Below are 22,087 nucleotides of genomic sequence, written 5' to 3'. Positions count from 1 at the left end.
TGGGGAGGGACCATTCGATCTCTCCCAGAGATGGGTTGCTTTTCCAGTATGCAACCAATGGCCGAAATAAAAAACGGAGGTATCAGAAAGCAAAAGATGCGAAAAGGAGACGGGGCGCGAACGGCGCGCGAATGAGTGAATGGGAGGTGGCTGCCATATCATGGCGCTCTTAGTGCTGCTTCACTGCGTCTGGTCTAGCGAATTCTCGATTGGGACCTGTCCATCAACTCGTTAACAACTATTCTCGTGTATTGTGGAAGATCGCAGCCACATACATGTAGTTCTCCAACTCGTCAATCCGTCCTCGCTGCTCCGACAACCTTTGTCGCAGGACCCGCATCTGTTCGGCCTCCTGGTTGCGAGCAAACTTGCCCTCATGGGCAGCATCCCGGTGGGTGAAGGGCCCCTTTCTGCGACAAGTCAGCACGCGAACGATCCTCATAACATGACGTCATGCGTTGATATCCCAGGAACGGGCTCGGCGGGATTCCACGTACTCGGCCAGGAAGCCCCGAGGCTTGGGATATGCCATTTCGCCTTCCCTCCGGGCCGGGATGGCGATGGAGAAGGATCGCTTGGGGGTTGGGTGGCCGCCGGCGGCACGTACCAGGGAGCGAGATGCATGGAGATGCGACATGGTGGAGATGATCGACAGTGTGTTTGGCAGATGGGAGGATGTTTGGCAGGTCGGAAGGATGAACAGTGGATATCTCGGATGGACCCTAGCGTCTAAAGCAAAGGGAAATCTGGGGTAGATGTGATTAACTGGAAAGAAGCTATGCCTGTGGGAACTAGGCGACTATATAGGCGTGGGCATGAGCATCCATCGCCTCCCCCCTGGTCAGGTGACCGCGATGCAACGCAGCGATCTTGTTGGATCATTGGGCGTCGGACGACTCCCTTCCGTCACTGCCACACTCTTCCCCTCCCCAGATCGGCGCGCTGATCTCCGCAAAGAGTGGTGCGATCCATGGGAATTCGGCCAGGATTATGCATGCAAGGGGTCATAGCTGGCCCTCCTGGTTGGAGGACCGCGACTAACCATGTGGGATGATATCATAAAGAATCCATCTCCCTTTGTGACTGGGTCAGGTTCCTTCACCTTCCTTGGCTTTCAGCCTGAACGGACACCCGTCCTCCGGCCGGTTGGAATCCGACAGCCGCCATAGCGTCATAACGCATTACTTAATATGATGAGGGCTTTTTGTTTGTCTTGCCTAGCTGGCCCTTATTCGCTCGCCGCGCACTCCACTCGCCAGCCAAATGGACTGGAGAAAGTTTAAATGGCTTAAGCAGAGCAATCCAGGGGGCGTTATCGGCATATGAACCAGGCCATATGAACCAGGGCTTCAGATCGTTGTCCCAGCGATTAAGATCGGACTCTCCATTGAGCGACCGGCGATGGGCATTCGTCTCATAACAACGTAGCTCCCCCGTAGCTCCTCCACAACCTACCACGTTCAATGCCTCGCAGATGATGGATGAATGATGGACCTTCCCCAGATTGACAGGTCACAACCGAGTCGGTCCCGATCGGGTCTAGCTGCATGCAAGCATGCCACAACGAAGGCCACCAGCTCGCTCCTTCGAGTCAAATCATGAACACGTCGAGCCAGGCCAATCTTCGTCAGCAGCCGACTATGCTCATTATGCAGCCACAATACGGATTATCCATCCGCAAGCGGTCGACGAACACGCGTGGGTCTACTCCGTACTGATGACGGTTATCAGGGCGCCGCAGTGGAGCAGTGTCTAAGTGGGTCTGATGTCATGACCCGTCTACCGCACTACAGTGGGAGAGCGTAGACCCGTTCATCGACTCAGGAGTAGATTTGATTCTGATCCTTTGGATCTCACCCCGGTACTACGGTACACGCCCCACCGTCATCAGGTCATGTACCGGAATCCCTTCTGCAGGCGTCGCGCGGCGGCGATATCGATGCCCTCTACCTCGGCCGTATGCTGCAACCGCCGGAGCTCTTTCTCCGTCAGGGTCACATCGGCGTTCTCGAGCCGCTCCAGCCGCGTGTTCAACGAACGGAGGTGGAAATACATGAACACAGCCATCAGGAACCCGAGCACCTGCAGCGCGATGCACACGGCCATCGCTGTTACATAGTGCGGGCTGTCCTTTTCGCGATACGTGTACGGCGTCCAGATGCTAGCCGAGTTGCCGACTGAATTGATAAAGGCGTATGCGGCTGCGCGCTTGGCTGGCGGGCGGGGGATGGCGTTCGCAATCCACGAATACACGGTACCGTTCTGCGCGAACACGAACATCATCAGGAAAAAGGAAAAATAGCGAGGCCCGAACGCATCGGTCGTCATGAAAATGATGAATCCCACAATGGTGATCGGGATGGGATACACGAAGAACCAGAAGCGGTTGCCCACGCGGTCTGACAGGAACGAGTGCGTCAGGCTGTACACGACCATGAAGAGGTACGGCGGCGCCACCAGCACCAGCGAGATGGTATCGTCGTAGCCGAGGGTGCTAGTCAGCGTTGGGAAGTAATTCTGGAATCCACTCGCGCCGGTGATGGACATGTACGCGATAGCCAGCGCGTATGTCTTGATATCCGTGAACGCCAGCTTCAACCCCTTCACCTGGCTCATCTTGCCCGCCTCGTCGATATCCGCCTCTGCCGCTTCGATGGCCATTCGCCGGTTAGCAACATGCTTCATCTCAGGCGTCAGCATGTGCCATGTGTCTGGGAAGTCAGGCAGCAGAAAAGCGACCCCAATGCCGACAAACATGGTGATGGCGCCTTCAATCACATACAGCCACTGCCACGACGACAGGCCCCGTTTTCCCTGCATGCCTGACAGTATACCCGCCGCGATGAGATTGCCAAATGCACCTAGTCACCCGTTAGCCCAGCCCAGACCCCTCCAACAACAGAGCAAACCCACCAGACAACAACGACCCCGAATAAAAGATACTCATCCGAAACGCCAACTCCCGCTTCGTATACCACTTTGAGAGGTAAAACAGCACGCCCGCGAAGAACGGCGCCTCCACCAGCCCCAGAATAAACCGACACGCAACGATGCCCCCGTAGCCCGTCACCTGGCTCGTCAGCGTCGACACAAGGCCCCACGCGGTCGTAAAGAATCCGAGATACAAAGACGGCTTGCCCATGTAGTTCAACAGCAGGTTCGACGGGACCTGCATGAGGATATACGCCACGAACAAGATCGACAGTCCGGTCTGGTACTCCGCGTCGTCAAGGCCGAGGTCTCCTTTGATGCCTTGGACTTTTGCGGCGGCGTAGTTGTTTCTATCGCCTTATTTAGCCTTTGTTTCATTCCTCGCTCACTCATTTATCTTCGCTCCCCGCACGGGGTAAACGAAGGACTCCCCACAAGCGAGAAAGCAGTATGGGGGAGGGGGGGTTACCGATCAATATAATTCATCAAATAAACCAGAATCACCAACGGCATAACGATACAGTCGATGCGGCGACGGAGACGCTTCTCGATAGCTTTCTCTTCAGGCGTGAGCTGCGCCAACTGCGTGACTTCCTCGTGGGTCATTTTGGCCGCTTCGCCCATGGCTTCGGTGTCTGTTATTGCATTTTCGGCCATGACGACTTTTGTAATGCTTGGTAAGACTGATGTTCGAGGGACGGTTATTCATATAGAGATGGATGTACAGTCATATAAACCAGATTACCACTCAGCGATTATATACACCGACGAAGGTAAATAAGCAAGAAACGACCTGGAGAAAGAAAAGAGAATGGCCGGTATTACCCCGCGTGCGCCATCTAGGCCCAAACACCACCCCTTATATACAGTACGAATGAAATCTCCCCGCAAGTCACGCATCTAATATCCCGTCCGTATATCGTCCCGTGTGACTTCCAGACCAACCCGAGCGAGTCGAAAGCACGCCATCCCACAAGTCCTCAAGAACAACCCAAACTCAATCAGGAACCGGTAAGCGACTGGGGAGAAAATCCGGGGAAGAGGGACAACGTGCAGTACGGGCTGGTAGCGCGTGGGGGATACATACATCGATACCTTACTACTCCGTGGTATATGCCGGACCCCGCTCGTCACTCGAGATAGGGTTTCTTGGCGTGGGGTGGACGTTTGGGGATTTCTTTCTGCTGAAGGGAAGGAAGGTGAATAGCCTAAAGGTGGGTTGGAGAGGATGGATTGGATACGGGGTAGTTTGAATGATTTGTTGAGATGGTCGTTAACTTGTGTAGTGGTTTTATTCTGGGGTTATATATCAAAGGCGGGATATATCTAGTCTAATCTCCCCAGTACTCTGAGTTGTATAAACACGATGAGACATCCTGGTTATATCATCAATCGAGCATTTCATGTCAGTAACTACAAGCCAGTGATTACTCCCACCACTGCCATTAGTTACTCACTCGGAAGTTGATGAAATCCGGAAATATAGTCACTTTGATTTGACAAGAGGCCCTATTCCTGATTGTCTGGGACATTGTGGAGCCTGCGCCGTAAAACATAAGATCCGTTCGAGTCATATTATATACTAAGGTATCAATTAATGGTATCAAATCCATCCAACCATTCTGCACGGCATTATACTTAAGTTTGACAAGAATAATAAAACATCAACCAATTATTAAAACAAATAGAAGGAATACGTTCATCGAACATCCGGCTCATGTCCGGTATGCCCTTCTAGCCAGTCCTCGATTTTCTTCTGTAAACGCTTCTCGTCCATTATTAGAGTCAGGGTCGCTTCGGAGCTGGACTCGGGTGGTTTTTCGGGCTCGGGTTCGGGGGAGGGTGAGGAGGAGGGGTCTGGTGGGGGTGGTTTTTGGACGAGGTTGTGGCCGTCTCTGTTTTATATATTAGCAAAGGAAGGGGGGATTAAGCAGAGTAAGATGAGGGAAATAAGGTTAGGTTAGAGGCATACCCTAGCTTTTGGTTCGGCATGAAGATAGAAAGGATTACTATTGGGGCGGAAAAGGCGAGAGCGGCGATGGTGATGTAGCCCATGACGTCCGAGTACTACGCATGTTAGTGGGAACAAGAAGGGAGTGCAGGGGGGAAAAGGGGAGGGGCGTACTGCTTGATTGACTGCCGTGCGCGCAGGTGTCCCCCACGCCGGCAGCGTCCCCGTGATCGACTTGTACAGCTTGTCCACTTCGTACTCATTCGCGTCTGGCCCCATGTGCAGACGGAGTCGGGGCCGCAGTCGTGAGGTGTAGATGGCGCCGGCAATGGCAGACCCAATCCCATTGCCGAGGTACGACCCCAGCATGACGAGCGAGGTGACCTGCGCCAGTTCCGCGTGCGACACGGCGATCTGCGCGGCCACGATGAGGACCGTCTCGATGATACCGCTGCCCATGCCCTGCACCAGCTGGACGACGAAAAGCTCCGCGACAGAACTGCCGTTCGTCCGGAAGCGCACCATGACGCCGTAGCCGACCATGCGGATGACGGCGCCGACGACGCCGATCCACTTGTAGGTGCGCATGCGGTACATCAGCAGGCCCGTGGCGATGCCGACGGCCGCCTGCATGACCGAGTTGGTGTAGTTGAGGAACTGGGCGTCGCGGGCGGAGAAGTTGTGCGAGACCATCGACCAGACGTAGAGGTAGGTGTGGTTGCAGCCGAAGCCGACGTTGTCGATGCAGGCCAGCGCGACCGAGACGACGACGGAGAGGGTGCGGAAGTAGCGCACGGGGACCACTGGGTGCCGGGCGTAGTACTTCTCGTACGGGTAAAGGCAGATCAGCACCACGCCGCCGATGGCGATCAGCGCGTCTACCCACGGGGTGCTCCAAAGGCTGGGGGCGTCGGCGGCCAGGGTGATGGGGATGAGGACTAGGGCGAAGCCGCTGCTTAGTAGTAGGATGCCACCGAGGTCGATGCGCGAGCAGAATTCGGGCACGCTGAGTCGCTCGGTGAGAATGAGGCCCGACTGTCTGGCGCGGCGCTGGTAAAACAGCAAGGTGATGATAATCCAGCAGGCGCAGATGGGCATGAGAATGGCGAACATGCCGATTCCCCAGCGCCAGCCGATGCCGTTGACGACGCTGTCGATGATGAAGGCGGACACCCAGGGGGTGATCAGGAAGGGGATGTACATGACGTTGTAGAAAAAGCCGCGGGAGCGCATCGAGGACAAGTCCGAGACGATGGTCGAGTTGAGAATGGACGTGCCGGCCTGGCCTACCGAGTAAAAGACATACCCACCGGCGTACATGTTGAACGTTTTGGACGAGGCGCAGAGGGTGTAGGACACGATGTAGCAGGTGACGGTGAAGATGTAGGCTTCGCCGCGGCCTAGGACATCGGACACCTTGGCGATCGGGGGCTTGCTGATGGCGGAGATGATGCTGGCGGCCGTGTTCAGGGTGGCCAGCGTGCCCAGCTGGTTGAACGCGGACGATGCGAAATTGCGATACGTGCCCACGGTCGAATTGTCCAGTTCGCTGCGACGTTAGTATGTCTAATTCGATCAAACTGTGTCTGCTTCACCTACTAGATCATCATAATCATGGCCAACCTGTCGGCGTTAGCTGTGGTATCACCATCTCGCTGTCGCATCACCTACCCAGCGTATAGGAAATAGCGTCCTTTGCGCCCCCCGACCGCCTCGACAGCTTCGATTTTCGCGATTCCACTGGCCTCAGGGACGGGCTCCTCGGCCACTTCGACCTCGATCCCGACCTGTTTCTCGTCATACTCCATGGGCGAATTGGCGGAGCGCTCCTCATCCCTCTTGGGGACAAAGAAGCGGCGCCAGAGCGCCATGGCCAGTGGATGACGAGCGCAGCAAGGCCCGCTGATCCGTGCGGAGACGATAGATTAAACGACCAACTCCGCAAAAGCGGAGGCGCAAGGAGAACGGACCGCTCGGGTAGTCGAACGAGTCGAACGGGACTGTCAACGGTTGTTTCTTTTCTTTTCCCACCGGTTCGAGATTTACGATAATGATATACGGGGCATTGGAACCGGTCTGTGCTTGTTGGCGGGGAGAAAATCGCCCTGTTTTAGGCTGTGGAGGGCTAGACAGCCGAGGATTGGCCACGCAGTGACCGATCCCGGAGGCGTAAGAGACCGGGAGACTGGAGGGAATCAGGATCAGTGGGGAAGCGAGGAGACCGCGGACGGTGCAGGAGTGGGGGGGAGAGATTCTCGTGCCAATCAGAGGGGCAAAGTCAAGCCACTTACCAGTCGGGGATGGAGAGGATCGACAAGTTATCGCATGATGAATGGGATAAGATGGTGGACTAATGTCGAAGTGGTCACCTTGCCAGACGGGGTGCATGAAGAAGGAAAATTTGATCGTCATGGTTACATCCATCCGTGTTTATAATTGATCCACTTGGGGACCGAGGAATCCATAAAGTATAAAAGGGCAGGACAGAAGTGAGGAGAGAAGTGAGGATAGAAGTGAGAATGAAGTCAAAGAAAGAAATGAGAATCTTATCCTTATCGCATCTTATCCTTGTTTTATCCAGCTCATCCAGCTTATCCATTCTTATCCTCATGGTGTTCCTGAGGCATCGTGGGCCAGGCATGTTTGCCCCAGGCAGTGATGGGGATCTTCCCACGTGACATGGATATCTCCATCTAATCATCTTCATTGTCCAAACATCAATCTCATCAATACACCCAGTGTCTAGTGATAACATCCTGCAGCTCGATGGCTTATATCAACTCACCCCTCTCCGACTGCATCCCGGCACAACCCCTGTGAACCCCGCAAGATAGACTCTTCAGCAAGGGGCTCGAGGCGGGGTTCCTTGGTTGAATGACCCACCACTGATTAACACAATGTGCTCTGACGTTCGATTATAGTGGGATAAGAGTTGTTCTCTATGCGACAACAGGAAGGCTGGTTTGATCTGCTGGATCTGCTAATTTGGGCTCCACTTGAGATACCAGAGATCACCTACAACTAAAAGAACCATACCGTGCAAAGAACATTCAAATTATGCGTGATTGGTATCCACACATCACTCGCTGTATTGAACAAGACATCAACTCGCAGAGCATCCTCAGATGAGATAGATATGCTGGCCAGGTCCGCCGTCGATCCACGGTCCCATCCTATCTTGACCCAATAACGCGACAGAATGTGTCAATCCCCCACCAGGCTACCTGGACTCAACAATCCACTGAATCCATTCTTTCTCCGTTCTTTTCCCATGTTTGGCTGTGAATCCCTCGAGTCAGAAAGCCAATGAACTCTGGGGTCAACCATGTAGAAGTGTTATTATTGGGCACCATCGGACGCGTGGTCCGAGCGCGTGTTGGGGATTGGATTTATGTTATTTATTTTTCCCGAAGCGACCACGCTCTTCCTAATATCTCCCCTTCTATTGGACATGTAGCGTGATTCGTCGATAGTCTGCTTGCTTTTGCTCCCTTCACTAGTGACTTCGCCTTGCAGGAGGATATATTGCGATGCGACACCTAATTGACTTGCAGTTCCCCAAGCACCTGTCTGGCTTTGGGGGTAACAACGGTCGGACCAAGACGATCACGGTCCATGGGGTCTCTCAACGATCCGGAAAGAAAAAGATCTTCGGATCGCAGATCGACAACATGGCGACCCGTGGCGCTGGTCTTGATTGTGGTGGTGGCGTGGTGGCACATCTCGCGCGTTCACACCCGTCCCATTCTTGAACGACCGTCCCTCGAGACAGAGACACCCTTTACCTGGGCAGAGGTACGTTGATTCTACTCTCATAGATATCACATACTTAACATACTAATTTGCTCAGCTCAACCCCGAGCCCACCCTTCAGTACGAACCCTGCTTCGATGGCTATCAATGCGCCCGCCTCGATGTCCCCATGGACTATCACCGCGCCGACGGTCTTGGGCGTCGCGTCGCGGTCGCGATAATCCGCCTCCCCGCCAAAGTGCCCGTAACCAATCCCCGCTACGGCGGCGCCGTCCTCATCAACCCTGGTACTGACTGCATCCTCTCCTAAAGACGACCATGTCTAACCCTGCCAGGCGGACCCGGCGGGTCGGGCGTCTTCCAAGCCCTCGTCGCCGGTCGCGGTCTACAAACAATCGTCGACGCCGAGTCCGACCCCGGCCACAACACCACTGAAACAGCCCGCTACTACGATATCATCGGGTTCGATCCCCGCGGCGTCAACAATACGACTCCAGGCTTTAGTTGCTTCCCCAACACGTTCGCCCAGCGGAACTGGGAACTGCAGGCCGAGGCAGACGGCATGCTGGGCAGCACGCGCGACTCGCTCATGCGCAACTGGCAACGTACACGGGCGCTCAACGTAGGCTGCGCGCGCAGTCTGTCTACACCGCCTGAGGTCGGTGCGGAGGCACTGGGCGAGCACATCAACACGCCACCTGTAGCGAGGGATATGCTGGAGATCGTGGAGCGGCATGGAGAGTGGCGGGAGCAACAGGGACGGACAGAACAACAGCGGATTGACCAGCTCCATGGCTACGACTCGGCGCAGAGCATTGTCCAGCGCACGCGTTGGCACCGCGGCGGCGAGAAGCTCCGATATTGGGGGCGATCCTACGGCACGGTACTGGGAGCCACATTCGCGAGCATGTTCCCCGATCGCATCGAGCGCATGGTGTTGGACGGCGTCGTCGACACAGACAAATACTACCTCGACGAGGGACACAACGCGATCGTAGACGCAGACGCCATATTCGACCGGTTTACGGAGTACTGCGACCGCGCCGGGCCCGACAAATGCCCACTATACACGCCCGGCGGACGCGACGCCATCGCAACCGCGTACCGTCGCCTCGAAGCACAGTTATACCACGCCTCAGTGGCAGTCCCTTCGTCGACCACCCGCGGCCCCGAAGTCGTCACCTGGACGGACCTCAAGATCGTCCTCCGCATCTCGCTCTACCAACCCATGATCGGCTTCCCGCTTCTAGCCCAACTCGCTAGCGACCTCCTCCACCGGGGGGACGGCTCCGCCCTAGCGGATTTCAAGCACCGGGCGCGGACGCCCTCCTGTCCGACGGCGGAGTGTTTGCGGACGGGACCGTGGTCCGCGGAGTGTCAGGCACCGGGGCAGAACGAGCTGTACGTCTCGTCAGCGATCTTGTGTACAGATGCACTATACATGCAGGACCGGGATGAGCTGGCGTTCGCGGAGTCGTGGGCCGCTATGCAGCGGGATAGTGCAATGCTTGGGGATTATTGGTCGTCGATTGAGTTGGGCTGTGCCGGGTGGGATGTCAGACCGCGGTGGATATTGCCAGGTGTGTTTCTTTATCTTGAACATTGGGCAGGGGTTTAACGAGATCAGGGCCTTGTTCGGGGAACACGTCGCATCCTTTGCTGTTGGTCAGCATGCGGCTGGATCCGGTGACGCCAATGCGCAGGTACGCTGTCCTTCCTTTTTGTTATTGACACGAGACAAGCTAAGAGGTAGTGCGCGGATAATGTCGAGCAAATTCCCGGGGTCAGTCGTACTAGAGCAGGACTCAGAGGGGGTGAGTTCACTCCTTACTAGGTTGTTTTGTTGGGCTTGCGCTGACTGGTCAGCACACCACTGCTGCGGCCCCTTCGCTCTGCACTACTAGCTTTATTCGCCATTACTTCCAAACTGGAGAGTTACCACCGCCTGGATCGACCTGCGCGGGAGATCTCAAGCCGATGCTGGGGCCTGCACATGTAGAAACTTTATTCCCGGCAGAGAAGACCTGGGATGCATTGGAGAGTGGACTGTTGGGTCGGCAGCTACCATTGTAGCTGATTGTATAGTAGACATATATCTCAGGATTATACATTCGTATTAAACCTGTCTTTTAACGCTGTGCCTGTGCCTGTATGTACCTTGAGGCTGTGCCTATCTGTCCCTGTCTGTTCCAGACAACATCAATGCCCCAACCAATAACCTCAACGATCGCAAATCCCACCCACACCAAACCATCATAGCCACAACGCCAAAACTTTGGCCAACGTTTCAGTAGTATAGGCTTAACCTGAGTGATATCCCAACAAATCACACTGCATACTTCACCGGAGATAGGCAACATTCTTAGTACCACGTACTATGAATTGATCAATTACACAAATTTGGTTTGGGGTCTCAACCCCCGTCAATATATATAAGCCTCTCCCTGGCCTTGGACTGGGCAAGTTAAGCTCAGCCAGCATACCACAATCACTACAACCAGGCCAGATTGGACAACCAGTCCCAGACAGTGATACGACCAGGATACCTCACCATAGGATAATGGCGCAGAGAACGTTAACCGGACGATGTCTGTGTGAGAAGGTTACTTACCAGGTGGATTTACCTGCGACTGAGCCTGAACCCAAGGTATTCCCTCTACTCCACTATATACGCGACCACCCCCCTTCCCTCTCCCCCAACAAGCAAGACATCGAAACTAACATCAAGTTAAGGTAATCCTCTGCCACTGCACCTCCTGCAAACGCTACACCGGCAGCAGCTTCTCCTCCAACCTCGTCCTCCCCCAACCGAGCATGACCTACACCCAAGGCGCCCCCAAGATCCACCTCTGCCCCAGCGACAGGGAACTCCCCGTGCGCCGCGAGTTCTGCGGCGACTGCGGCACGCCGCTAACATCTCAACCCGGCGACAATCAGAGTATTATCATTGTGAAGTGGGGGACGCTGGACGATGAGCATCGCGAGTGGTGTGGGACGTTGGGGGCGGAGATCTATTGTAAGAGGAGGGATGAGTGGGTGGGGGAGATTGGGAGTGTGAGGGGGGTTGAGGGGATGAAGTGATCTCCTTCTTGGACTGTAGTTGTTGGATATAAGTGAATAGGTTTTTGGGTATAGTTTGTTTGCTGATTGAGCAATGATGTTGTATCTATCTTGATTATTAAAAGTATCAGAAGCCTCGGGTTGATAGTCGGTTATGGTCCGATTACCCCACTTCCCCACGCTCATATCATTCTTTCCCCGCTCCATCTCCAGATCTTGGATTTCCATCTATCTCACATATCCAACAACATACTGACGCCTGAAGACAAGTACAAGAAGAACAAGAACAAGAAGATTAAAGAAAATGTCTCCCCCAACAGCAACAGACACCGTCAGCGTTCAGCCGCAACAGACCCAAGAAGCCAGCGCCAACAGCTCCAAAATCAAGATGCCCATCTCCCAGATGAAGCCTCCGACATTCGACGACAAGTACAAAGAGCGCGAGTACCTCAAGGGTCGACTGGCTGCTGCGTTCAGGATTTTCGGCAAGAACGGTTACGATGAAGGTATTCCCCACCCCATATACAAAAAAGAAACACCCCAACATGAACAATAAAATACTAACAATATAAAATAAAGGCGTCGCAGGCCACATCACCCTCCGCGACCCCGTCGACCCCTCCGCCTTCTGGGTCAACCCCTTCGGCGTCGCCTTTTCGCTGATCAAATCCTCCGACCTGATCCTCGTCAACCACAGCGGCGAAGTCATCGACGGCGGACCGTGCAGACTGCTCAACGCCGCGGCCTTCATGATCCACTCTGCTATCCACGCTGCGCGTCCGGATGTGCTCTGCGCGGCGCATAGTCATAGTTTGTACGGACGGGCGTTTTGTGCGCTGGGCAGAGAGTTGGATATTACCACGCAGGACTCGTGCGCTTTTTATAACGTATGTCCTCTCTTTTCCCTTCATTCCACCTCTCTTTCCGTCTGGATTGTATCCAACAGGAAGAGAATACACGTAAAGCATATGCTAAAGCTAGAGACAGGACCACGTCCTATACAAACAATTCAACGGCGTCGTCCTCGCAGCCGAAGAAGGCAACAACATCGCCTCCGCGCTCGGATCCCGCAAAGCCGCCCTCCTGCAGAATCACGGGCTTCTAACAGTGGGCGCCACCATCGAAGAGACGGTGTTCTGGTTCGTCAGCCTCGAGAAGTGCTGCCACGCGCAGCTGCTCGCTGATGCGGCGGCTGCCGGGCGCGGCGGAGCGACGATCAAGATCGATGATGCGGATGCGGCGTTCACTTATAAGACTGTTGGGACGCCGAAGGCGGGCTGGTTTAGTGCGAAGCCGCTGTTTGATGTTATTCATAAGGAGACGGGAGGGGAGTATTTGCTTTAGTTTATTTGGTAGAACCCTTGTTCATAATATATATGACTATCTGGATGATTGGTATGGAGTCAGATAGTAGGTTAATCCCTCCGTACAACAGTAACAGGCGCACGATACACCCCCCTCCCATGAACAAAATAAGCAGCGATAGCAAACGACAACACGCCCGCCAGCACAACAACCGACCAGTTCATATCAACCGGAACGGGGTCATCCGCCGTAGGGAAGAACGAGAACACGATCGCAAACGACAGCCACGCGACAGCTAAAACATTAACAGGCAGACCCAAACGGCCGAGGGAGAACCGCGCAGGGGGAAGGTCGCCGCTGGTGACGAGACGTGCCCGGATAAACGCCCCGATAGATACGATATACGTAGTGAAGAGCGCGGCGATCATGACGCCGGCGATGGCGTTGAACGCAGCTGTGGAGCCGAGGTTGATTAGCGAGAGGAGGAGGGTGGTAGTGGTTGAGAGGAATATGGCGGGGATAGGGATTGGGGTGTGAGAGCGGCGGGAGACGCGGGAGAGAAAGTCGCTCAGTGGGAGGGCGTGGTCGCGCGCGAAGGCGAAGGTTTGGCGTGAGGCTGTGGCGAGGATGCTGATTGCGCTGCAGGTTTCGAGGGCGATGATGATTGCTGCGGTGGCGTTTGTGGCTGGGAAGGATCCGCCTGTTGCGTGGTGGACGGCGGGGAGGAAGGAGAAGCCTGATGCCGGGTCGAGGACGGCGGTTATGGGGCCCATTGTGTAGAGGAGGGAGACGAGCATGATGAAGCCGAGGGCGCCGTTGACGAGCGCTGTGGAGACCATGCACCAGGGGACGATGAGGGCTGCGTGTTGGATCTCTTCCGCTGGGGGGTGTTAGTTTGTATATCAAGGCGTATCGCTAATTAGGGTTGATATCGTGATATAGGTGAAGAGACATACACATATGGGTAGCGGCGTCTGGTCCCGCCCACGAAAAGATCGGAGTCAATTGGCCAACGAGACAGGCAAGCCCTATGTTGGACCACCCCCCGGAATTAGTGAACTCGGTCCAGACGACGGATGAGGGGGCACGCGGAGGACCCATCGCCCACAGAGGAACAAGGACAGCGACGAATCCAAGCAGGTGGAGGGCCAGAATGAGATGCTCAAGCGCGGGGAGGAACCGGGCGCCGTAGGTGTTGACCACCGTGCAGAGGACGGCCATGGCCATGGTGAACAGGGTGCCATGCCACGGCTTCGACTCATACATGTAGCCCGTTGGCGAGGAGTTGAATACCAAGAGGCCTTGGATGAGTGTGCCGCAGAGGAAGCAGATACTGGCTAGGGCAGCCTGCCATCCCAAGACCGAGAGCCAACCTGTTGGATTTAGTATATGATATATTTATAGAGAGATATGGAGGGAGGGTCACCAGTGAGATAGCTGAGGAAGCGCTGCCATCGGGGAGATGCGAATTCGCTGACCCAGTGGTATTGTCCGCCGGATGTGGGGGCACTGTTGAGTCAGTTCTTCTTCTCCCTTTCTTCTCTCTCTTTTCTTCGTCTTCCTTGGAGTAAAGCATACATCGAGGCTATCTCCGCCATCGACACCACAGACGCAAAGAATCCCACAAACGAACCGAGATAGACATAGAGCATGCCAGCCCGACCACCATCAGTCAATCCATATGTACTCGTTCTACCAGGTGTCAGACCAATTAATGCACATTGTCTACATTGAGCAAACACATACAGTAAGATCGACTCCCACGTCGCCATCAACGTAGTGGTGAACCCCAAAATCGAATAGAACCGGAAATTTCTCTATCCTGTTAGCTCATGCCCTCCTCGCTCGGGATATTAGTCTGTGAAACACCTTGAACTGCTGCGTCTTGCCTAGCCGCTGCATATCGCGATCATCCTGCGCGCGGGGGTCGAGATCGACCCCCGTCTCGGATACGCTGCCCGTTTTGTGCATTTCTATTCTTTTCTGTTATATCTTCAATCCGGACACACAGACTCGTCAACAAAAATCAAAAGCGGAGCTGAAAAGAGTGCAAAAGAGGGGGTAAATTCTGCAACGTTGTTTAATTTCAATGTCAGCATTTAGCAGCAGATAACGGCGAACTGGCTGCAGCTGGTTGGTTCAGCTTGCTTTGCGGTGGAGGATCTGCAAGGGTTGGACTGGCTAGGGGACTGGCCGGTGGTCTTTAGCGTGACTGGGGTAGATGTGAGCTTTACTCATATTTGAATATATTCACCATTAGACAGATATAGAGATTCTGCTTATTGAATGAATTGATTGATGTGGTGACCACGTGGTGATGGTAACCCTATTTCTCTCCGGTTTGATAGAATGAATATGGGTTTGATAGACTAGTCCCACGTGTAAAGTAAATAAAACGATCAGAATAATAGGAATTAGGTATAGAACTACTCGGGTTTATCCAAGACACCTACGTTAGGTCAACTGTTGGATAATGAGATGTAGTCATTAACGTCTAGCATAGCAGGCATCTATTAAAACCCACCCGTTCTCTAACCCCCCATAGGAGATTATCGTACTCATAAGCGTAATAACCAAAGAAAGCCATTGAGTCAAAACCAAAAGAAGAAAGAAGAAAAGTCTATAGCAAGAAGAAACGAGAAAGAGAGAAAATTACTCAATCGCCGAAAACTGATCATCCTGCGTCACAGGATTCACATTCGGATTCCAACTGAGCTTGAAATCCGACCCCAACTCCTTGCTAATAACCGCCTTGACCACCTCCAGCACATTATCGAAGACGCCAAAGTTCGCCGGATTATGAGGATCATTCGACCCCTTCGGACCCTGGAACACGCCCGTTCGCACCAGACACGTATTCCACCCGTAGAGGTTCCCGCCGATGATATCACTCTGGGGATTATCCCCGACCATGTAGATATTCTGCGGCAGCCGTTTCTCGTTGTGTATCTCCTGCATCCACGAGCGGAGGACCTCATCCGCACAGACATACGTCGCCCGCTCGGGCTTGCCGTAAACGACCCGCTCGAGGTCCAGCCCCGTCAGCGCCTTGTACTGCGCTTCGACGGCGATGCGGAACGCGCCGAGGTTGAGACGCGGGGGCCCCTTGTGCTCCGTCGGACAGAGGAGGTCGCCCTGCGAGAAGTAGATCGGGATGTGGTTGGAGGGATCGGCCGCCTGCGTGAGCAGCTGCCCGTCTTCCGAGAGGAGCAGGTCCGCGATGATCTGGCAGTCTGTCATACTGTCGCGAGTTTCAGCAAAGCAGAGGATAGCGTCGAACTTGATCTGCGAGAAGTCGCGCGGGCGGGCGCCTGCGCGGTCTTCATCTGTGAAGACCCGGCAGGGGGAGATCGTCGGGTCCCATGCGAGGATGTCCTTCGGGTGGACGACGTTCTTGAAGCCGTAGGCTTCGGCGGCTTCGCGCGCTTGGAAGCCTTCCCCGCCGCAGACGAGCACGGTGTCGTAGTACTCGGCGAGGGCTTGCATGGGGGTGTGGGACTGGATGAACTGGGCGGTGGGGACCTCGTGGCCGAGGACGGAGGTGAGTTGGGCGCAGCGGGCTTCTTCGGTCTTGCCGCCGCCGTTGGTGAGGAGGATGTACGGGAAGGTGATGCCGAGTTCGTTGTCGCCGTTGAGGATGTTCAGGGCCACTTTGGCTTCCTCGATGGCTTCGTTGCCGTGCGCGAGGACGCCGTCGATGTCGAATGCGAAGGCCATGTTCTTGACGGCGGCGACTTTCTCCGTTGCCATGCCTTGCACTTGGGCGGCGAGGATGCTGCGCGCGTTGATGCGCGGCTTGGTGGTTGAGGAGAGGCGTGAGGGCCGTGGGGAGCGTGGGATGGGCAGCGATGTCCCGATGGAGTTGCGCGAGCCGCGTCGCTCCTTCATGGAGGGCGACAGGCTGAGATGGTGCATTAGGGCGGAGGCATCGCTGACGGGGTTGCGCGTAGGGGGGATCTCGATGTTGTTGACCGAGCCTGTTGGCTTGATGGGAGCGGCGGTCTCATTGACGTGGAGTTGAGGAACGACCTCGACGCCAAAGTCGGCGTCATCGAAGCGAGGCATGGTGATGGGCTGTGGTAGGAGATGGGCGATTGGGTAGGCAGGTAGTCAGACAGTCGGTTCGTCAGTCAGTGTCTAGTGTCAATCTCCGAGTTGTTGATGTTGCTCTATGATTCAAGAAACACAGGCGCAACCCAGCAAGATATACTCCCTCCTACGCAGATCTGTTCCCAGAAGCAGCAGTCCCGGAGATGGATCCGACCCATAATTCCTCATCATCCAGACCCCCATAAAAGTGCCATCGAGACCGCAAAAACTAGAGACCGCCAAAGGGACGCGACCAACACATCGACCAACAACGTCATATCCCTCGATCCTGAGGCGATCTCTGCACGAGGAATGTGATAACACATCCAAGTCCGTTGTTGTTTAGGTGGGTCCCGGTGCCACCGTCTCAGTCCTCACCCCTCCATGAAGCACATTCTGGACGCATGGGTTGCTGTGCTCCGGAATGAAGAAGCCAGACCACCACCAGGGCGCATCCGCGCATCCAGCGGCGCATGGAAATGCATACGAGGGGCAAATTGCACGGATCGGCGGCGTACAACCTTACAGCCACCATGCGCCCAGTCCGCCCCGAGCCGTGTGGGCCGGATTAGGTCTGATTTCATCATCTCAGGGACTGGATTAGGGCTTTGGCCGGATTCGGGGATGAGGCGGAGGGATGAGGTCCGTTCGTCTTTTCCCCCCTTCCTTGAGTTATCTGGGAAAATCCTTGAGGCGGAGGATCGAGATAAAACCTAAATACAATAAAATAAATATAAACAAAACATGTCATAGACACCGTGGCCAACAGCAATAAATTTCGTCATGTAAGTCAAGTCCAGTCTCGAATAAGCTTATATCGAAAACGGCGCCGATCCCGAACAATCACCGCGTCCAGAGTAACACTCACCAATAACAAGAAATCACCACACATTGCTATCTCAAAGATAACAAACCCAGCTGTAATAACACCATTCAATCAACTCTGCACATGAAGAATACCGACCATCTGTAGGGGCTACTTACCACCTCCTTCAGTAAACATCGGTCGGTCCAGACCCGGATTACCCTTTGCGGGATACCCGAGCCCTCCCCACAAATATGTGGATGAAGGGTCCACCGTCACTTGCCTATAACCTGCACCGCTGATAGACAACCCCCGGGTTGTCTAAATAGGGTAAGTATCCAAAAGGTCGAGACATGGACTTTGCCCATGAGGACCAGGTCCATCCCAGCTCCAGAGGCACAAGCGAGCAAGCAGCCAGGAACGAACCCTCTCGGACGAGAGGCGTCACCGTTCGTTGACTTTTATACGGGTTTCATCCACCGCTTAGCCCTAATGCAGAAGAACAGCCCAGCAGACAACGTCATCAATTCAATGCAGGGCTGGGCGTGAGGCTTCGAGGGATATCGCTGACGTCATTTGGTAGCCTCCCCTGGCGCGAAGATGCTTGGGATGAAGAAATTCTAGACCTAGTTTGAGTCTCTAGACAGGGGCGCTCGTTGCTGCCTTCTAGTCGGAAATAGAATCCTTCCAGACTCTCACATAAGTCGAATCCATTCCTTGCTGGGCTGGCTCGCATAACATGCCTTCGCCACCCCAGGCAAGGACTACAAGAGGTCTTGAGGCCTAGATGCCTAACTATTCTCTGTTATTACCATTCCTGTCTTTTGCCCGAGGAATGCTCGGTCCAACAGCAGGCGCTTCCTCTGGATGGTTTCTTTTCGACTTGAATATAATGCGGTGGCGGTCTAGAGTTGTTAATATGCTAAGACCGTTCAGTCACACTTGATACCTCGCTCTGTCTAGCTCATACCAGATAGTCTCCATGAAGATGATGCACACCAACCCGGTGGACCAGACTTTTGCAACACGTTCAATAAAACACAACTATCGATTCTATTGGTTCTAACAACATACTACGACATAAACTTTTGTGAATGTTGGAAGATGATATCAATCATATGTCTCTAGGATACGACAACCTGCGGCTATGTAACGCTGCATGGACATGCGAACACTCCATACGCATAGAGACAAAGAAATACAAGACATGTCCAGTCTGTCTTCTAAATAACCATTCGTGGAGTTCTCGTTCCCGGCCGAAGCAATCATAGAACATATCGGAAATTCTTGTTCTCAAATTCGGTCTGGTCCTTCATGCCCGCCTCGTCGCTGAGAGCCTTGTCCGCTGGGCCATACTTCTTGTCTCGGCCTCGATTCACGGAATACATGTAAGCTGCCAATATGTGAGTGGAATATCTTCGGAGAAATGATGGCAGGAACCTACCCAAGAGAGCCAAGTCGCAAGCGGCTTTGATAGTGAATCCCACCAAAAGCCCAATGGCTGCACCCTTGAACGCCGGCGCCTGCGATGGCTTGACCACAAATGGGCTGGCGTAGTGGCCCGAACAGTATGCCGTGCTACCCCTAGTTAGCATGGCGCTAGCAAATCAGCCAAGATGTACGTACAACACGATGGTGTTGGCAATCGCCCGATGGGTATAACCCGCCATATTCGAGGAGACAGTGACCAGCAGTACAGCGGATGCAATGGACTGCACGTTGACCAGCCAAAATGAAGCCAGCCGGGCCCAAGTCTCATGTCGTGGAATATAGGCCATGCACGCCGCGGCGACGGTGCAAATGACATTGGACGCCGTGACAGTCAGAAGACGGGAGTTGGGAACCTTGAGGGTGATGGTGCCTCCAATCAGAAGGGCCACAATTTGCACCGCATCGCCGACAGACTTCAGTTGGGTCGTTTTGGTCACAGAGAATCCCATGTCTTTGATGATGACGGTGGAAAAGCAATTCAGGACGCCACTGGGAACGGAACCCGCGAAAATCGAGATGAACAGCAGAATCGCTTTGGGATCTTTGAGACATGTCATCACTTGCTTCTGGTTGAAGACACGATTCTTGATGCCCGTCTCGTTGGTAGACACGCGCTTGACTGCGATGACCCTCTCGGTCCGGGTCAAGAAGAAAGCATCGGAAGGAGAGTCAGGGAGAACGAACCAGATGACCAGTGCCCAGAGACATGTCGTGCCCCCAAGGATGTAGAACAGCAGCGCCCAACGGTCCGGCTTGAAAGTCGCTGGAAGAGTGGAAATCCCGTAGCAGACATAGGAAACGACGATACCGCCCCAGCCCAGAGACGAACACCAAATACACTGCCTCAGGGGGATTTCCTTCCGTGTATACCAGAATCCCGTCATCAGCGTGAGACCCGGGGTTGCCGCAGCTTCAAACAGACCCATGATGAATCGAATCGCCAGTGCGCTTGAATACGTACGGCACTGGGTCATGACAATAACCGTGATGCCCCACAGGAAGCAGCTAATTCCGAGGACGCGCTGAGCAGGAAATCGACCGATAAGCAAGCCACTGGGATATTGACCGAAGAAATATCCAGCGTACACCACTAGAATTGTCAATCATTTTCTCCCAATGTCTGTCAGCACCAGCCTAATTGGGACCACTCACTAGCAGAGAGAAAGTTGAACTGTTCGCCGCGCAGACCCAATGATTCCTGGTATCCCAGCAGGTTCGCGTAGTTGAGAGCGGTTTTATCCATAGACTGCAGGGCCTGGGTCACCATGAAGATAGGAAGGACGACGAAATCGATTTTCCATCTGACTTTTCTATTCTACTCCGGGTCAACTGGGGCTCGAGGATTGGCTGTGAACAGACTCACGTCTTCATGAGACACCTCCATATGCAGACCCTCGCGATACTCACGGTATCCGACCGCGACGGCCTTGGTCGAGGTTAGCATGGACAGCATTATCTGGGAGTGTAGATCAAACCGAATATCCTGAGCTTGCCTCTCCAGTCTCATTGCTGGAGTGATGAGCAGGCTCAGGCTGCTCGGGGTCTTGGAGACCACCATGCATACGCATGCTGCCGATGTCTTTTTCGTTCAAAGCCATCGCGAAGGTTGTCGACTTGGTCCAATTGACTGTGGTTGCCGTTGTAGTAGTGGACAAGATAGATTCAATCCTATGGTCGAGTTTCTAACCTCACTAGAAGGTCGAGGGCCCATTTGCAGTCACTGTTGGAAACCACGGTCCACCAAGACAACATATTGGCAAGTACGCCCCGCGTCATGTCGCGTGCAGCATACAGTACATCACTGCAGTAGAGAAATCACTGGCAGTCACCCATAATGATGGTCACTTGTTGAGCTCGAGCTCAGTGAATCAGTTATTTCAGGCTGCATATGCTCCTTGCCAAATCTGTCTGGTTTGATATAGTACCTATAAGTGATGTCAATGACAGGAATGTAATGGGTCGAATACAATACTTGTATGCCATCTAAAATGATATCAAATTATGAATGTTTCTCTCTCTCTCTCTCTCTCTCTCTCTCTCTCTCTCTCTCTCTCTCTTTCTCTCTCTCGGTCTGTCTGTCTATCTGATTTTCTCTCCCTTTCCCTTTCTTGGTCCCAAACTTTGGTTCTAATATATCACCACACACCTCTATACATTTTCTAGGACTGTTGACCTGATCACTCAGATTTAATTCATCCCCTATTCTCTATCAAAAGAGCCTTTCCCTTAATAATTCACACAGCTGTTGAACCAATCGTTGCTACTACGAAGGGCTACCCCTGTTGCTATAATTCCACATGCCGATGTATCTTTTCCTTTACAACCTACCCCAGCAATTATCAGGCCCCTGCATGGTGACACTATGTTCATTCCAAGTTTTTCCTGAAAAAAGAAGAGCCCAAACTAGGGCGAGTAAGTTTCCGTGGTCGTACCATCCTGTCCAACGTCTTTCAAGAAGCACGGAAATCGCCAAATGGCCACGGTCAATTTAATATTCTTGCCTTTTTTCAAAAGAAAAAATCTGTTCTACGTTGGTCGGTCCTTTAATGGGCTGTATCCTTTATTTGCGGAGAATTTTTGATAGGTTGGAAACTGGAGCTGGGGAGTATCATTCCGGTCATGGATGTTCAGGTCAGATTTAGGGTAAATTGTTTTATTTTAGTTTTTTTTTACTTTATTTTGTTTCATTTCTTATTTCCGTT

The 22,087-nt window shown here is 53.6% G+C and overlaps 9 protein-coding genes across 9 annotated transcripts; 3 read left to right on the top strand and 6 right to left on the bottom strand.

Annotated features, from left to right (window-relative positions):
• Positions 1-161: 161 nt before the first annotated feature.
• On the bottom strand, positions 162-536 carry P168DRAFT_293005 (uncharacterized protein). Its single transcript, XM_024837720.1, has 3 exons — positions 498-536; positions 276-410; positions 162-216 (listed from the first exon to the last, which is right to left on the bottom strand). Exons 1-3 carry the CDS (start codon positions 530-532, stop codon positions 195-197), a joined length of 192 nt encoding a protein of 63 aa, XP_024689747.1. The 5' UTR covers positions 533-536; the 3' UTR covers positions 162-194.
• Positions 537-1,887: 1,351 nt separating this feature from the next.
• P168DRAFT_242657 (putative MFS transporter) lies at positions 1,888-3,588 on the bottom strand (the record flags this gene model as incomplete). The annotated part of the gene is made up of 3 exons (XM_024833814.1): positions 1,888-2,861; positions 2,914-3,281; positions 3,401-3,588. 3 exons carry the CDS (start codon positions 3,586-3,588, stop codon positions 1,888-1,890), a joined length of 1,530 nt encoding a protein of 509 aa, XP_024689746.1.
• An 839-nt stretch (positions 3,589-4,427) lies between these two features.
• Positions 4,428-6,947, bottom strand: P168DRAFT_59362 (putative siderochrome-iron transporter). The gene is made up of 5 exons (XM_024842036.1): positions 6,554-6,947; positions 6,482-6,505; positions 5,057-6,431; positions 4,904-4,998; positions 4,428-4,826 (listed from the first exon to the last, which is right to left on the bottom strand). Exons 1-5 carry the CDS (start codon positions 6,751-6,753, stop codon positions 4,631-4,633), a joined length of 1,890 nt encoding a protein of 629 aa, XP_024689745.1. The 5' UTR covers positions 6,754-6,947; the 3' UTR covers positions 4,428-4,630.
• A 1,550-nt stretch (positions 6,948-8,497) lies between these two features.
• Positions 8,498-10,708, top strand: P168DRAFT_242304 (putative proteinase; the record flags this gene model as incomplete). Its single annotated transcript, XM_024833795.1, has 6 exons — positions 8,498-8,677; positions 8,733-8,922; positions 8,971-10,215; positions 10,263-10,338; positions 10,389-10,449; positions 10,502-10,708. The coding sequence occupies 6 exons, from the start codon at positions 8,498-8,500 to the stop codon at positions 10,706-10,708; spliced, it is 1,959 nt and encodes a 652-aa protein (XP_024689744.1).
• A 243-nt stretch (positions 10,709-10,951) lies between these two features.
• P168DRAFT_59343 (GFA family protein) lies at positions 10,952-11,798 on the top strand. Its single transcript, XM_024842035.1, has 2 exons — positions 10,952-11,282; positions 11,369-11,798. Exons 1-2 carry the CDS (start codon positions 11,196-11,198, stop codon positions 11,714-11,716), a joined length of 435 nt encoding a protein of 144 aa, XP_024689743.1. The 5' UTR covers positions 10,952-11,195; the 3' UTR covers positions 11,717-11,798.
• Positions 11,799-11,912: 114 nt separating this feature from the next.
• P168DRAFT_329870 (class II aldolase/adducin family protein) lies at positions 11,913-13,083 on the top strand. Its single transcript, XM_024841524.1, has 3 exons — positions 11,913-12,201; positions 12,275-12,582; positions 12,683-13,083. The coding sequence occupies exons 1-3, from the start codon at positions 12,000-12,002 to the stop codon at positions 13,037-13,039; spliced, it is 867 nt and encodes a 288-aa protein (XP_024689742.1). The 5' UTR covers positions 11,913-11,999; the 3' UTR covers positions 13,040-13,083.
• Positions 13,084-13,110: 27 nt separating this feature from the next.
• P168DRAFT_321567 (putative GABA permease) lies at positions 13,111-14,971 on the bottom strand (the record flags this gene model as incomplete). The annotated part of the gene is made up of 6 exons (XM_024840481.1): positions 13,111-13,880; positions 13,957-14,373; positions 14,427-14,509; positions 14,579-14,692; positions 14,747-14,817; positions 14,870-14,971. The coding sequence occupies 6 exons, from the start codon at positions 14,969-14,971 to the stop codon at positions 13,111-13,113; spliced, it is 1,557 nt and encodes a 518-aa protein (XP_024689741.1).
• A 681-nt stretch (positions 14,972-15,652) lies between these two features.
• On the bottom strand, positions 15,653-17,065 carry P168DRAFT_242332 (HAD-superfamily hydrolase; the record flags this gene model as incomplete). The annotated part of the gene is made up of 1 exon (XM_024833797.1): positions 15,653-17,065. One exon carries the CDS (start codon positions 17,063-17,065, stop codon positions 15,653-15,655), a length of 1,413 nt encoding a protein of 470 aa, XP_024689740.1.
• Positions 17,066-19,159: 2,094 nt separating this feature from the next.
• P168DRAFT_274765 (MFS general substrate transporter) lies at positions 19,160-20,829 on the bottom strand (the record flags this gene model as incomplete). The annotated part of the gene is made up of 5 exons (XM_024835448.1): positions 19,160-19,287; positions 19,339-19,472; positions 19,521-20,475; positions 20,538-20,695; positions 20,741-20,829. The coding sequence occupies 5 exons, from the start codon at positions 20,827-20,829 to the stop codon at positions 19,160-19,162; spliced, it is 1,464 nt and encodes a 487-aa protein (XP_024689739.1).
• Between the last annotated feature and the right edge of the window lie 1,258 nt (positions 20,830-22,087).

The sequence above is a fragment of the Aspergillus campestris genome, assembly GCF_002847485.1.
Source record: "Aspergillus campestris IBT 28561 chromosome Unknown P168scaffold_12, whole genome shotgun sequence".
Taxonomy (NCBI): Eukaryota; Fungi; Ascomycota; class Eurotiomycetes; order Eurotiales; family Aspergillaceae; genus Aspergillus; species Aspergillus campestris.
Note: the sequence above shows the minus strand (reverse complement) of the source record. Positions and strands in the feature narration are given on the sequence as shown.